The sequence below is a fragment of the Gopherus flavomarginatus genome, chromosome 4 (genome assembly GCF_025201925.1).
Source record: "Gopherus flavomarginatus isolate rGopFla2 chromosome 4, rGopFla2.mat.asm, whole genome shotgun sequence".
NCBI lineage: Eukaryota > Metazoa > Chordata > Testudines > Testudinidae > Gopherus > Gopherus flavomarginatus.
The window spans coordinates 96329889-96346139 of record NC_066620.1 but is presented as its reverse complement, the minus strand read 5'-3'; the positions used below and the strand labels follow the sequence as shown (position 1 = coordinate 96346139).

The 16251-nt window shown below is 39.0% G+C and overlaps 1 protein-coding gene across 4 annotated transcripts in view; it reads left to right on the top strand.

Moving 5' to 3' along the window:
• The window catches only part of TULP4 (TUB like protein 4), a 298059-nt gene that overhangs the window by 211032 nt on the left and 70776 nt on the right, over window positions 1-16251 (top strand). For all 4 annotated transcript variants that reach the window (XM_050949426.1, XM_050949427.1, XM_050949425.1 and 1 more), the window contains one exon: window positions 13645-13825. In XM_050949426.1, coding sequence (XP_050805383.1) covers window positions 13645-13825 — 181 coding nt within the window. The remainder of the gene's footprint in view (window positions 1-13644; window positions 13826-16251) is intronic.

Sequence of the window (16251 nt, the reverse complement as noted above, 5' to 3'; positions counted from 1 at the left end):
TCCATGTGGCCTACCCCTAAGGCCAGCCCTGCCAGTAGGAAAAAAATCTTAAGCTTTGGCTGGTCTATTGCGAGATCATGAATGAGGCTTAATTGTACTTGGAAATCGTGTCTGTCGCAATCGGTTCACAAGAGTTGGCATGTCTGCCTATGGGATCATCCTGCCAAGAGGAGTGACGTCAGTCCCTCTCTCAGCTCCCTGAAATACCTTGGTATGCTCCTAGTTTTGTGGAGAGGAATCTGACAGGCAAATCTGTCCCTGGTCATGGTATAAACTGTCATGGTTTCTTCCATTGTGCTTGTCTTGGATCTCCGTGCCTTCATATATAGCACACAGATTGCATTTGCTTCATCCTTATCAGAGAAGGAGCTGTTTTGGACTTCAGATGAAACAAGGACAAGTAGCTTTGACATAGCTGAAAAAATCTAGCATAGAAATAATGGAGTTCTAAGTGTTTGGAAGTTATGCACCACACATGGTCCGTTATGCCATTTCCCCCTAGTTCTTCTTTTACACACTGTACTGAAGTGTGGTGCTCCAGACTTATGGATAGTGTTTCCATTTATCATATCACTAGTTATTAGTCAGGTGCTGTAGCAGCAGCATGATTCAGGTAGTTGTTACTACTGTAGTGCTTGCATTTATCAAGTTTAATTATGTATATGCATCTAACTCTGAAAAAATCTTGAAGTCAGGACTGTAATAAGCTGACAAAATGATGAAGGGGAGCTATGTACATGTGGCAGTGGCAGTGATGAGCGAATTTGCCCTAATTATTTTAGATGTGGTGGTGGGAGGAAGGACATAAAAATTGCAGGATGTAAGAACTGAAAGTATAAGCAATGCATTTGGTCTTTCTTTATTAAAGTATCCTCCATCTCCTAGTATGGTTCTTTATAGGCTTATATAAAGCAGCTTTTAAAAATGCCAAGAAATAGCTATATTTTTTTCTCTTTGCACATGCAAATGTATTTTTCCCCAATCAAAATTTTGAATGCATCTCACCTCCCAATCTGCTTAGCATTTCTAATTGTCCTACATATGTATGATAACACTTGTAGGGAAGACATTGTAACCTTTAAGAAGGCACAGCAAGACATTTCCATTGATAGATACAGTTCACAAATCACTGCGGGGAAATGGCTGCAAAATTTTCACGGCATATAGGAAGTGTTATTAATTAACAAGGTAATTTATTCAATCCACAAGGAATGCAGTGGTTAAATTACTTATAGAAGGGGTGGGCAAACTTTTTGGCCCGAGGGCCACATCTGGGAATGGAAATTGTATGGTGAGCCATGAATGCTTTGTGCTGCATAACGGAGCAAAAAACTGGTAGCAGTAGAATCAAAAAAGCAAATAGACAACAGGAAAAGTACACGTCACTTGGCTTTCAAAACAAGTTCTTTTATTTAGAAAAACAATCAGATAAACCCCCGCACAACTTAAATATCTTAATATTTGGGACTATTTTAGAAGCATTTCAAGCTTTCATGGCAGGCTTGTCATTAAAATTAATGACCTTAGGTTGTTCGTGCTAAGAGTTTTATGAATGTTTAATATCCTAATGCAGTCCTTTCTAGACAAAACGTGGGATTTTTAGATATTCTCAGAATGTTTAAAGGCTTTTGGTGAGACATTGCTATTCTTGATATAGATATTTATAAATGTTGGAAACAAGTAACGTCTATTTATTCTTTGCTTAGTAACTTGACTGTTAAAACACCAAATAACAATGTCAGAGCTTTATGAAAGGAAGTGATGCTAGTTTAGTGAATGTTGTTTGGCCTCTCTCTCTCCTTTTTACTGGATTATTTTAAGATGCATTATGCACTTATTCCAGAAATAATAGGTTTCTCAGTGCTTTCTGGGGTCCTCTAAACAGTGTTTAGTGTTTGTTCCCTGTCTTTCCCTTGCTTTTTTTTGTATCGAGTGGATGCTGTTGCACCATTTTCTGAGCACACAGCTTTCCCAGGATAAGGATGATAGAAGGTGGGATAGCTCAGAGCACACTGCTGCTTTGTAGCCAAGTACTGACAGTTCATTCTGTGTTGTGTGCAATGAGCAGCCCTTGAGCCAGCACCGACTGCTATGGAGGTCACGGAAAGTCACGGAATCCGTGACCTCTGTGACAGACTTGCAGCCTTAGTCACTGCAAGGTGGAGACAACATCTCAGCTAGCTGTTCAAAGTGTTTCTCTGTTCTGACTAGTATCACTTCCATCTTGCCTGGGTCCCATCTTAAGGCAGCTGATGTTCACCCAAGAGCTTATTTCTTGTCAGCATTCTGACATTTTAGTAGTGGTGGTGGTTGCATCATTTGAGAAGGAATGATTTCTTCCCTGCTTTCTCCTTGCACCCAGGGAGGTAGTCACCGCATCTCCTTGCTGACTCAACTCCACTTGCCCCAACCTTCTCTGCACACTCCCTGCCCACTTGCTCAGTTTGGAGAGAGGTACAATGACTGTTTACTCCTCCAGATCTCCAGACTCCAGATCTGGGGAGCCTGTATAGTGAGCAGGATTTAAGGCACTTGCTGCCTCTTACACCTTGCATGGACGTCTAAGCTGGGCCATGATCTGTGTAATAATAACCACCTATGTATTCTGAATTAATAGAACCAAAACAGTATAGATTTTACCTGCTAAGTCTTTTCTCCGTTGCAGTTTCGCTAGTTTAAATTGTCACCCTTGCTGCTAGGGCCGTCTTTTGGGATGGCGTTTCTAGCCTGCCTTTTCTGTCTTCATACCAACAATTCCTTAGCATCCTCTCTGAGGGAAGTAGAGTAGGTTTATGCTGACTTTCAGGAAATTGCTAAGGAAGTCTTGGTTTGGAGACCGTACAGGAGGGTTCCAAGAGTGTGTGAGAATGCTGCTGAGTGTCAGCTAGCTTCCACTGCCTGATTGGGTGGTTTTTGGTAGAATTAATGGGACTTGCACATCAAACAATTAGCAGAAAAAAATTACCCTGTATTTTACACTACTACTATCCTGATGTATGTGAAGAAAATACCTTCCTATGACCATAGGTGCATTTCCTAACAACTAGGACTGGCAAGTGATTAAAAAAAATAAATAATCACGTGATTAATCACACTGTTAAACAATAATAGAATACCATTTATTTAAATATTTTTGGGTGATTTCTACATTTTCAAATATATTGATTTCAATTACAACACAGAATACAAAGTGTAAAGTGCTCACTTTATATTTGCTTTTGATTACAAGTATTTGCACTGTAAAAAAAAAAAGAAATTGTATTTTTCAATTCACCTAATACAGCTACTGCAGTGCAATCTCTTTATCATGAATGTTGAACTTACAAATGTAGAATTATGTACAAAAAAAACTGCATTCAAAAATAAAACAATGTAAAATTTTAGAGCCTGCAAGTCCACTCTGTCCTCCTACTTGTTCAGCCAATTGCTCAGACGAACAAGTTTGTTTACATTTGCAGGAGATAACGCTGCCCTCTTCTTATTTGCAATGTCACCTTAAAGTGAGAACAGGCTTTCTCATGGCACTGTTGTAGCCAGTGTCACAAGATATTTGTGTCAGATGTGCTAAAGATTCATATGTCCCTTCATGCTTCAACCATCATTCCAGGCGATATGCATCCATGCTGATGACTGGTTCTGCCTGATAACAATCCAAAGCAGTGCAGATTGACGCATGTTCATTTTCATTATCTGAGTCAGATGCCAGCAGCAGAAGGTTGATTTTCTTTTTTGGTGGTTTAGGCTCTGTAGTTTCTACATTGGAGTGTTGCTCTTTTAAAACACCTCATCTCTCTGAGATTTTAGAAGGGACTTCATATTCTTATACCTTGGGTTGAGTGCTGTAGCTATCTTTAGAAATCTCACATTGGTATCTTCTTTGCATTTTCTCGGATCTGCAGTGAAAGTGTTCTTAAAATGAACATGTGCTGGGTCATCATCTGAGACTGCTATAACATGAAATATATGGCAGAATGTGGGTAAAACAGAGCAGGGGACATACAGTTCTCCCCCAAGGAGATCAGTCACAAATTTAATTAACGCATTATATTTTTTAACAAGCATCATCAGCATGGAAGCATGTCCTCTGGAATGGTGGCCAAAGCATGAAGGGGCATATGGATGTTTAGCATATCTGGTGCATAAATACCTTGCAATTCCAGGGTACAAAAGTGCCATGCAAATGCCTGCTCTCACTTTCTGGTGACATTGTAAATAAGAAGACAGTAGCATTATCTCCTGTAATGTAAACAAACTTGTTTTTCTTCGCGACTGGCTGAACAAGAAGTAAGACTGAGTGGAATTGTAGGCTCTGAAGTTTTACATAGTTTTTTATTTGAGTGCAGTTATGTAACAAAAAAAATCTACATTTGTAAGTTTCACTTTCACAAGAAAAAGATTGCACTACAGTCCTTCTATGAGATTAATTGAAAAATACTATTTCTTTTATCATTTTTATAGTGCAAATATTTGCAATCAAAAATAATATATACTTTGATTTAAATTACAACACAAAATACAATATATATGAGAATGTACAAAAACATCCAAAATATTTAATGAATTTCAATTGGTATTCTATTTTTTAACAGTGCAATTAAAACTGCAATTAATCGCGGTTAATTTTTTTAAGTGCGATGAATTTTTTTTTAATTAATTGCATAAGTTAACTGCAATTAATCGACAGTCTTACTAATTACCCCCTCTGGTTTGAAGAGTTGATTGAAAGGGGAAAACCACACTTCTTAAAGAAACCTCACTATTATTGCAGGTTTGTAAGCTCAGTGGTCCAGACTCTGGAATCTCATCTCTGTTATTTAAAGATTTGTGGAAACAGCTGATTATCTACCCAAAACCTGGAAGCTAATATTTTTATTGAGGTTTTAAATGTAACACAGTAGAAAAAACTGCGTGCCTTATAGGGTGACCAGAGAGGAAGTGTGAAAAACTGAGACGAGGATAGAGGAATAGGTATAAGAAAGAGCCCCCAAAATTGGGACTGCACCTATAAAATCAGGACATCTAGTCACCCTAATGCCTTATAACAGTTGTCTCTGTATATTGTAACTGCAGCATATTGTTAAGCAAGAGTCAGCATGTTAAGCGAAGTGTTTCTGTGGAGGGTCATTCTCTTCATTTAATAATCTAATTGGTATGTCATAATGTGCTAAAGTGTGTCTCAAGAGTCATGGAAGAATGTAGAGATGTATATGTACTTTGTGTGATAAAGTCTAAATTAGCACAGATATAATTATTGATTTATAACGAAATCAAACTTCATAGAATTTGTCTGCCTTCAAATAGTATATGCAAGATTATTTGTTTCAGGTGGGCAAGTGTCTCCATTCTCTCATGTCCAAAGTCAGTTTGCTGTTTGAGATCCAGAAGTTGAGAATATAAGTATTTTTGGCTCTAGGAAGAAGCTATTAAAAGTCTCTAGATAATTTACATTCACTCTTTTGTAATATCATCATGTTAGATAGGAGTAAAGCAATATTGGCTGGGTACCCTGGTTTTAGTATTTCACTGTTTCTTAAACAGTGTTGTCACCAAGATCTTCAGTGTGTTTGCTTTGTCTTCTCACTTGAGAGCTTTGTAATAGTTATCTTTACTCTGAGGACTTCTCCTGTGAAAGTATGCAGCCTACTCAGCTGCATCTGTGAAAACTGTTAATGGCCTGGAATGAGAATTCCTCTGCTCAGTGTAAATGGGAGTAAGCAGCAGAATATATGAGTATAACATCCAGGCATTGACTATTGCCTCTTTTTCATTCTTGAAGGAAATTGAAGCCTTGCTTTCAGTTTTGTTGAGGTTGAAAGACAGTAATGGAAAATCTAACACATTTTCTTTAAAGTTTTTGTGCAAATTGTGGTGATGTTTCTTTCTGTGTCATCTTTAAAGTTCAGGAAATCATATTACAGCAGCTGAATTGGTAATAGAAATAAAAAGCACTGTGCAACAGAGCAGCTGTCTGCTCCTGTCCATATCCCACTGCCCTGCATTTTTAGAAGGGAAGTGGATATGAAGCCAGAAATGCTAGTCTGAATGTGTTTGAAGAAGAAAAAAATCCTAAAGTTGTTTCTCAACACCAGAGGAGCAGCTGATTATTGCTGTTGTGTTGTCCACATTTTGCAGGTGTAGCACCTATAAACGAGGGATGCACAAGAGAATGCACAATCCTAATTTGGTGACTAAATGGACTATAAAAAATGGTCTTGCCAAAATCTTTCTGGAGATTCACATTTTTAAATTAGAATAAGGAATGAAAATGTTTAGAGGTAATAGCTTTCCATATACCTTATCCGTTATTAAATACATCTTCGTAAGCAGATGTTTGTAAGTTTGTTTTATGTTTTAATCAGTTTATAGTCATTTAACCATGGATCACAAAAAATAGATTTATCTTTATTAATATGACAGTTATTATCAGTTATGGCGAAGGTTGCAATGTGGATTCCTAGATGAATACTAATGTTTGGCCAGATGGCTGAATTAAAGCAAACAGAGCTTCTGATGCAGCCTTCTTGAACTATGTACTGCATTTCTGACAATGCAGATACGGTTGGTATTAATGCTTCTTTTTGCAGAATGTCATCATTCTGTGATGAGCAACACATACACACACACACACATAAGTTCAGTAATGCCAGAGCAAATCAAGCCAGAAAGTGTAGGATACCAAGAAGTGTCACTAAATTTAAGAAAGGAAGATTTCAGTAAGAAAAGATGATTAGTCAAAAAAAAGCCCTAAAGTTAACTAAATGAAGTAAAATCCTTAGAGGTGAAATGGGTGCTACTTAGAAAATCAATACTAGAGTTTCAGGAGATGTGTACTGATGAACAAAAGGGAACCAGAAAGGCAAGGAGTAAATCAATATGCCCTAATGGCAAGGTTAGAGAGGCTATTCAAGAAAAACAGAAATTCTTCAAAATGTGGAAATCTGACCCTAGTGAAGCCAATAAACAGGAGTATAAATTACAGCAGTTAAATTATAAGAGGGAAATTAGAAGGGCCAGAATGGAAGAGCAAATAGCTAAGCATGTAAAAACAAACAGCAAGAGATTCTTAAATGTACCAGAAGCAAGAAGACTGCAAGAATTGATGGATCATTGGATCACCAGAGGGTAAAGGGAATAATTAATGAAGATAAAGACATTACTGAGAAGCTACATTATTTCTTTCTTTCTACATCAGTCTTCACCATTAAGAATGTTGGGAAGATTCCTGCCCTAGACATGCTCTTTCTTGGTAACAAAGATTCTCTCTCGGTATGTCGTACTCTCAGAGATTGAGGTGACAGAAGAAGAGGTGCTGAAGCAGATTGACAATTTAAAATGCAATAAGTCACCAGACCAAGATGGCACCATACGGAAGGCACTTAAGTATGAAGTGGCTAAGTTGCTAGCAAAAACATGCATCTCTCATTAAAAACAGCCTCTGTCCCAGAAGATTGGAGGGTAACAAATGTATCTGTATTTCAGAAAAAATGTAGGGATGATCTAGGGAACGATAAACCAGTATATTTATATACCTGGCAAATTGGTTGAAATGATGGTTAAAAACAATTACAAAACACCTGGAAGATCATGATATGATAGGAACTAACCAGCATGGTTCGTGCAAAAGAAAATTGTATTTTACTAATCTTGTAGAAGCCTTTGAACATGTCAGTAAAGTAGTGGATAAAGAAGAATTGGTTGACATAATTTATATAGACTTGCAAAAGGCCTGTGACAAGGTCCAGCTCTAGAGCCTACTAAAAAAGGTAAGTAGTCATGGGGTTAGAAGCAAATTATTATCATGGATCAAAAACTGGCTGAGATGCAGAAAACAAAGAGTTAAAATTAAATGGTTAATTTTCATAAAGGCAAAGAGTTTACAATGGGATAGCCCAGGATTCTGTACTAGGTCCTGTGTTGTTTCATATTTTTATTAATAATTTGGAAAGGAGGGTGAGCAGTGAGGTAGCAAAATTTGCAAATGAGACAAAGTTATTTAGGATAGGACCAGAGAGAATTGTGAGAAACTACAGAGAGACCTAAACAAGCTAAGTGAATGGGCAACACAATGGCAAATGAAAGCCATTGTCAATAAATGCAAAGTGATATACATTGGAGGGAAAAAATTAAAGTACCGTATATACTCGTTCATCAGCCCGTTTATTTATAAGCTGACCCCCCAAGATGGTTAGGTAAAAATAGCAAAAACTGTCTGATCCTTTCATAAGCCGACCCTATATTTCAGGGGTTGGCTCCTGGCCCAATAGGGTAAGCCGCTAGCGGGTCTGGACGTTTTGTTTACCTGGGCTGTTCACAGGCACGGAGCCCCTCAGCTCCCAGTGTCCACGGTTTGCCATTCCCAGCTAATGGGAGCTGTGGGAAGTGGCGCGACAGGGAGCCAAGGGGCTCCATGCCTGCAGACGCTCCAGGTAAACAAAATGACAATGTATTAGATATTCAATTCAATGATTCCATATAATTTAAAATCATCAAATTTTGATGTAGACCCATTTATAAGCCGACCCCTGCTCTCCATTACGTCACCTTTTTACCAAAAATATTCGGCTTGTGTACAAGTATATTTGGTACCATACACACCTTACAAGGTTCAAAATTAGCTGTTTCAACTCAAGAAATGGACCTGGGTTATACTGTAGACAGCTCAGTGAAGACCTCTGCTCAATATGCAGCTGTGATCTAAATAGCAAACAAGATGTTAGGATATATAAGCAATAGGATGGACACTATGGAAAATATCATGATGCCTTTATATCAGTAAGAGGTGCAGCCTCATCTCTAATACTGTGTGCAGTACTGTTCACCATGACTCAAAAAGGGTAGTATGAAACTAGAGCAGGTTCAGAGAAGAGCAGTGAAAATAACCAGAGACCTGGGAAAACGCTCATATAAAGAGATATTGAAAAGATTGGAATTGTTTATCTTAAAAATGAGATGAATAAGAGTGGATATGATATCATATATAAAATGAGTGGTCTATATGAGGGAAATCAGTCTGAATGGTGCAGGGATGGGAGATTGTTTACCTTAGAAAAGAGATAAGTAAGAGAGGACATGATTAATATAAAAATAAAGAATGGTTTAGAGGTGTAGAAAAGGAAATTCTCTTCTCCCTGTCTCATAACACAAATATCTCTGGTCTTATGAGATATTAGCTAAAAGCAGATGTGGATGTGCCATATGCCATTGTAGGCAGTCTCATTATACCATCTCCTCCATAAACTTATCAAGTTCAGCCTTGAAACGAGTTAGGTTTTTGCTCTCACGACTCCCCTTGGAAGGCTGTTCTAGAACTTCATTCCTCTGATGGTTAGAAACATTTGTCTAATTTAAATCTTAAACTTGTTGATGACCAGTTTATATCCATTTGTTCTTGTATCAACATTGGCCTTAACTTAAATAATTTCTCTCCCTCCCTGATGTTTTTATAGAGAGTAATCATATCTCCCCTCAGTCTTATTTTTGCTAAGCTAAACAAGCCAAGGCCTCTAAGTATCCTCTCATAAATCAGGTTCTCTATTCTTCCAGGCATCCTAGTACCCCTCTCTGCACCTATTCCAGTTTGAATTCATCTTTCTTAAACATGGGAGACCAGAATTGCACACAGTATTCCAGATAAGAGCTCACCAGTACCTTGTATGGTGGTTATAACACCTGTGTATCTCTACTGGAAATATCTCTCCTGATGCACCCTAAGATTCCATTAGCCTCTTTCATGGCTGCATCACATTAGCAGCTTATAGTCATCCTGTGGTTGACCAATACACTCAGGTCTTTCTTCTCTGTCACTTTCAACTGATAAGTCCCCAGCTTATAAGAAATACACTTGTTAGTCCTTAAGTTCATGACCTTGTACTTTGCACCATTAAATGTCATCCCATTTCTATTATTCCAGTTTTCAAGGTCATCCACATATTCTTGTGTGATAGTCTGGTCCATCACCATACTCCCATCTTTGTGTCATCTGCACATTTTATTAACACATTCCCACTTCTTGTGCCAAGGTCATTAATGAAAATGTCAGATAAAATTTGTCCCAAGATCAAGCTTTGAGAAACTCCACTGGTAATGTCTCTCCAGCCTGACAGTTCACATTTCAGCATGACCCATTGTAATCTTCTCTTTAACCAATTCCTTACCCACCTTCTGATTTTTGTATTAATCCCCATCTTCTCCAATGTAACTAATAATTTCCCATGTGGAACGGTATTGATTTCCTTACTGCTACAGTAGTTCAGCTGCCAAAAATCTCATTTTGACATTATTGCCAAGCACCCACAGTGCTTGGTACTTTGTAAACAAATATAAAAGAACATTCCCTGTAACAGATCAAATTCAGTCAGTTTTACAATCAGATCAAATTCAAAGTAGATCGGTCAAAAAAACAGTCTGTGTTGTCGCAGCATGATGTGAAGGTGGTGATTATCTGTGGAAGGCTTTGGGAAGATGAACAGTTAGAGGAGGTATTGGAAGGTGAAGTAGGAGGTTTTTTGTGCACAGGAAGATGGGGGTGGGGGCGGGCTCAAATCTCAGGGCAGCCTGAAAAGATACAAGAAGACGAGAGTGGGAGACGAGTACAATTGGTGACAAATAAGAGGGAAGGTTTGGCTGAGCAAAGGGAGAGAGTTTCCAGCCTAATACTTAAAGATGATATTGACAGGCTGGTAACCAAACCATTACTTAGCATATACATTAATCAGAATTTAGCACACTGACATTTGTATCACATAATGATTATAGTTAATGACCAAATACTGCTTTGACTTATAGCAGTGCTAATGTTATAGAAGTGGATGGGTAGGATTCTGTGGCCTGCTTTGTGCAGGAGGTCAGACTAGATGATCATATTGGTCCCTTCTGACCCTAAAGTCTATGAGTCTGTAATGTGGAATAACGCCATTGCCTTCAATAAGGCCTTCACTGAAGTTCCCTATGGAGTTACTCCAGGTTTGTACCATTGTAAGTGAGAGCAGGATTTGGCTTGCATTGTTTAATATTTTTTTTTTAAACTTCCAGCCATGAAAAGCTTCCCCAGGCTCCTCCCCCATTCCCATTACCTCCTCTCACTTTTAGTCTTCTGTAGCTGTTGATCAGCACATGATGGGAAATATGGAATGTGTCCTCCTGTCATCTGTTTGGAAAGAACTTTACAATTACATTTCTGTCTGAAACTTTTTAAAGTACTATTTGTACCAGTAGAACCTAGGATCACTGTAGCAGTTAAGAAAATAAAACCTGTATTTACCCCCTCCCCAGCTTGTTTAATTTGTACATTTTCAGAGTTTCCCCTGTGTAGTCAGTCAGTTTCTCCTTTTATTTATATGAGTGTTTCACACAGTAATAGGAGACAAACACATTTGAAACACTGAAAAATGTAAGGGTAAACCCACAAAATTAGGTAGCGCACTAAGGGGTAGATGTAGTACATGAAACTACCTTTAATTCCTTTTTGGAAACTCACTAGATTTCAAGTTCAGTTAAATTTGTCTAAAATATACTTGTCTCGGTTAGAACTATGTGGTAGCAGCAGCCGCCTTGAATAATACATTTGTCATTTCATGGATTCATTATTATAACTTATTTATTCTTGGTTGCTAGTCTTCTAAAATTGTCTAAACAAAGAGACCTTAACTTGTTCAAAACATAAAGGCACAGGACATGCTTAAGGGAGAGAGAACTATAAGTTCCAGTTTCTGTGGGCTTAGTGCATCTTAGTTAAATACTATTTTAAACAAGAAAAATCCTCACATCATCCATTTTGTGTTTGATATAGTGGGTGGAAGCTCTCCTCTATCTTTTCCTGAAGTTGTAACATATTGCCTTCCTCCTGGGCTATACTAATCTAGTTCCAGTTGATTGATTGTACAGACACTCTGTGGGTTCCACAAGACCTGACTTACGCAAATTCGCACTTATGGAAAAAGTTCCATAAACCAGAAATAGGATTTTTGAATTGCGGAAATTTTTGCATAACGTACGGGTATACGTTTCTGACTTACGCAAAATTCGAGTTATGCAAGGCTTTCCGGAATGGAACAATTGCGTAAGTTGCGGAGGCGTTTGTATTGTCTTTTGTCACAGATGTCAGAGGACATTCTCTCACTTTCTCCCAAACTATTGCTTATCAGTTGAATAACTCATCCTCCTCTATCTACCTTTGTGTTTCCCATAATCCATTTGAAATCTCTGCTAAAACGTCACTTAGTCATCTGTCCCTTTAGTATTGTAACAGCTGACACATTCTCCTTTCTCTACCTCTTGGTGTTCTGGATTATATAAACTCTATAGATACTGTAAACGCTCTTATAATCTTTCTCACGCATGCTATTAACAGCAATAAGGGCAAGGTTCAAATAATGTGTAGGGGTTCCATTTAAAATAAACAAATAGTTTGTCTTGAGTCCTCACCTGAAACCAGACTCAGGTTTTAGGAACTTAAACTTTAAACCCCCTGGTCATCCTTAAAGGTAATTTAATTGTCTTCCCTTCTTCCACATACACTCAGAGTCTAGGTAAGTGAGGAACACAATGAAGTTTATTTAGGGATAAATAGACAATCAAATAAACTGTTAAATTAATGAGGCCAACTGGTTATTTTCCAGTCCCTCTAAAGTTCTGCCTCCCAACAGAATCCCCAGCTAGGCCTCACCTGAAAATCCAGTCCACCCCACTTCAATCAGGTGGGCAGAAAGTTCTCTCTTCAATCCCGCTCTCATTGAGGTCAACAGGAGCAATATTCTAATGCATAAGCACAAGGGGGTAAATTAAGGTTGCACAGGCAGCCTTATTTCTTGCATTTCCTAATTTATGAGTGCTTAACTTTGCAACCTTAACAACATTCTTTGAACATGTTTTTTTCTGGGTTGTAGTACAGTAACTCCTTGCTTAACATTGTAGTTATGTTCCTGAAAAATGCTACTTTAAGCGAATTGATATTAAGTGAATCCAATTTCTCCATAAGAATTAATGTAAATGGGAGGGGTTAGGTTCCAGGGAATTTTTTTTCACCAGACAAAAGACATTATATACATATACAGTATTAGTTTTAAATAATTTTAAACAAATTATTTAGTACTGTACTCACCAGTGATGATTGTGAAGCTTGGTTCAGGTGGGGCATAGTGGGGTCAGAGTGCGGAGGCTTGCCCCACTCTGCCTGTCCGGCGCTCCTGCTGGCGGGCGGTGTTGGTGGATTGCCCACTCTCCGTCTGGAATGCCGGGTGGGTGGAGTGGGATAAGCCCCCCCTGCCCTGACCCTGCTCCCCAGCTGGAATGCCAGGTGGGTGTAACGGGGAAAACTCCTACTCCCTGACCCCGCTCTCCGGCTGGAATGCCAGGCGGACAGAATGGGGCAAGCCAAACAACCTTATAATGGAACGTTGCGTGACTTTAAATGAGTATGTTCTCTAATAGATCAGCTTAATAACGAAACAGTATTAACTGGGACGACTTTAAACTGGTACAGTAACTCCTCACTTAGAGACTGACCCTTGGAACACCTCACTACTTCGCTTTGGATTCATTTTCAATGCACCTAGTTAATTGACAAGATGTTTTCTAAGAAGTCTTAAATCAATTACATTTCATGGAACTGTCTCTCTCCTAAGTGTCCCATTCTGTTGTTTTCAGGTACTGTTTGGCACTGCTGATGGTCAGGTTATTGTCATGGACTGCCATGGCCGAATGCTGGCACATGTTCTCCTCCATGAGTCAGATGGCATCCTCAGTATGTCTTGGAACTACCCCAGCTTCCTGGTGGAAGACAGCAGTGAAAGTGACACAGATTCTGATGACTACTCCCCACCGCAAGGTATGTTGCCTTCAGCTTTTTTCTGTTTAATATTTGCTGACAGTTAACTAACAGCAGTGCCATGGAGCAGTCATGCTTTATAGTAGTATTGGAACATACGTCTTCCATAGTTTCATCCACAAGGGGCAGCGTGTGGGGCAGCGGATAGAACACTGGACAGGGAGCGAGAGACCTGTATTCTGTTCCCACCTCTGCCACTGACCCACTACAAGTCACTCCCCTCTCTGTGCTACGGTGTCTTCATTGGTGAAGAAGGGATAATGATACCTTTATGAAGTGTTTTTTGAGATCTATGAGTGAAAAACATAGCATAAGAGCAAAGTAGTATCATTACTTATCATTACTGAGCATGTGTGACACATTTTAGCAGTATAAGCCAGTAGTCCTCATGCATATTTTCAGAGGACAGGTAGTCTGACAAACTAGTGCATTGTAATATAGCTCCATATCAAGAGTCACCCGTGGCGATAATATTTCCAGTACTGTTAAACATTATCTATAAATACTGTGAGTTTTATTTCCAGTAAATCCTGTTAACCAGTGATCATGCTTATCAGTATGCGGTCCATCCCTGATAGTACTGAGCTTAGTACGTTTCATAAAAGGATTAGACCTGAAAATAGCCCTGCGGTTACACTAGCTAGGAAAAGGGTGATTGGGGTTATCAGTCCTCATGCTTCCAAGCATACATTAATTGCCAGTTGTGATCAGGATGAAGTCTCTCCCTCCTTACCATGGTATAGTATCACATGATTATGTGCACTATTTGGTTTTTAAATTGTCATAGAAGTTACAGATGGCAAAGACGTAATAGATCGTTGAGTCCATTCTCCTACAAGAGCAGGATATAGTCCCCCAGAAAAAGGATAGTTCAGATACTAAACTGAAATTCCTCTTGGCTAGTGCTGGGGACAAAATTGTTATTCCAGTATATCTGGTCCAACTAATTTAAAGAGTGATGTAAATGTTGATGGGATGGTGGAAAATTAAAGTACATATTGACTAAAGATGTGTCTGAACCAGCACTTCAGATCTGATCTGTTGGTTCCAAACATGCCCTGGCAGTTTAGATTTACTTCAAATCTACTTCAAAAGGGGTATGTTTTCTGTAACCAGTTTAGGTGTAACTTAGAGTGGCAGAAATCTTGTGAGATCAGCTAGTGAGAGTTCAGCACTCTTAAACTTGAGTTTAGCTCAGGCTTTCATATGGATGTGAATCACCACCTCAGCCCCTCTCCAATAGTGGTGAAGCCTTGCCTTTGTAAGAGAAGAGGATGAAAAGGATTCCAGTCACTTCAGATTTCCAAGGAAGCTTTAGATGAACGGCGAGGAAAGAGTTAGTTTTATTTTGTTGCCATTTTGCCATATCAAGGGTCCGATTTTGGGGTGGTGGATTTGGATGAAGGATGGGAGAGAACTAGCAACTCAAAATGATCCATTGTAGAGCAGGAAACATGCTTACTGGTGCTGAGTCAATCAGGAGTGGGTGGACTTTCATTACAGGCCTGCTTCTAATGATTATTCTAACATGATGTGTTCTTTTTAAAGCTTTACAGGTGCATCAGAAACTTCTCAAAGGTGACAAACCTTTTTGACTCACACAGATGTGTGGGAGGGACTTGACGTTTGATGGATTTTTACTCATCTAAAAAACAATGCCAATTTATATAATTATTTTTAATGTACCAACTATAGGGCAATTTCTTTCCTCCAGGTACTTTTTTGATCACCCCTCTTGTGAGTTCTGGAAGGAGTGTCATTCTTAGCCAACTGTGTCATATTTGATTACTCAAAATGCACTGTGCTTGGGTCCTGATGACTGTCTTATCGAGGGACTGCAATGTCTTCTGTCAAATCCAGTCAAAGAAGAGATTTAAATAATAAATGATACAGATGGTGCTATTGGTCATTAAATATTAAATACAAAGGATCTTTCACATGAATATTGAAAAATAAGCTTATAGAGGCAAGGACGTTTTGAGAAATGGTCACCAAAGCACCCTTTCATAGAATCATAGAATATCAAGATTGGAAGGGACCTCAGGAGGTCATCTAGTCTAACCCCCTGCTCAAAGCAGGACCAGTCCCCAGCTAAATCATCCTAGCCAGGGCTTTGTCAAGCCTGACCTTAAAAACCTCTAAGGATGGAGATTCCACCACCTCCCTAGGTAACCCATTCCAGTGCTTCACCAGCCTCCTATTGAAAAAGTTTTTCCTAATATCCAACCTAAACCTCCCCCCACTGCAACTTGAGACCGTTACTCCTTGTTCTGTCCTCTGCCACCACTGAGAACAGCTTAGCTCCATCCTCTTTGGAACCCCCTTTCAGGTAGTTGAAAGCAGCTATCAAATCCCCCCTCATTCTTCTCTTCTGTAGACTAAATAATCCCAGTTCCCTCAGCCTCTCATAAGTCATGTGCTCCAGC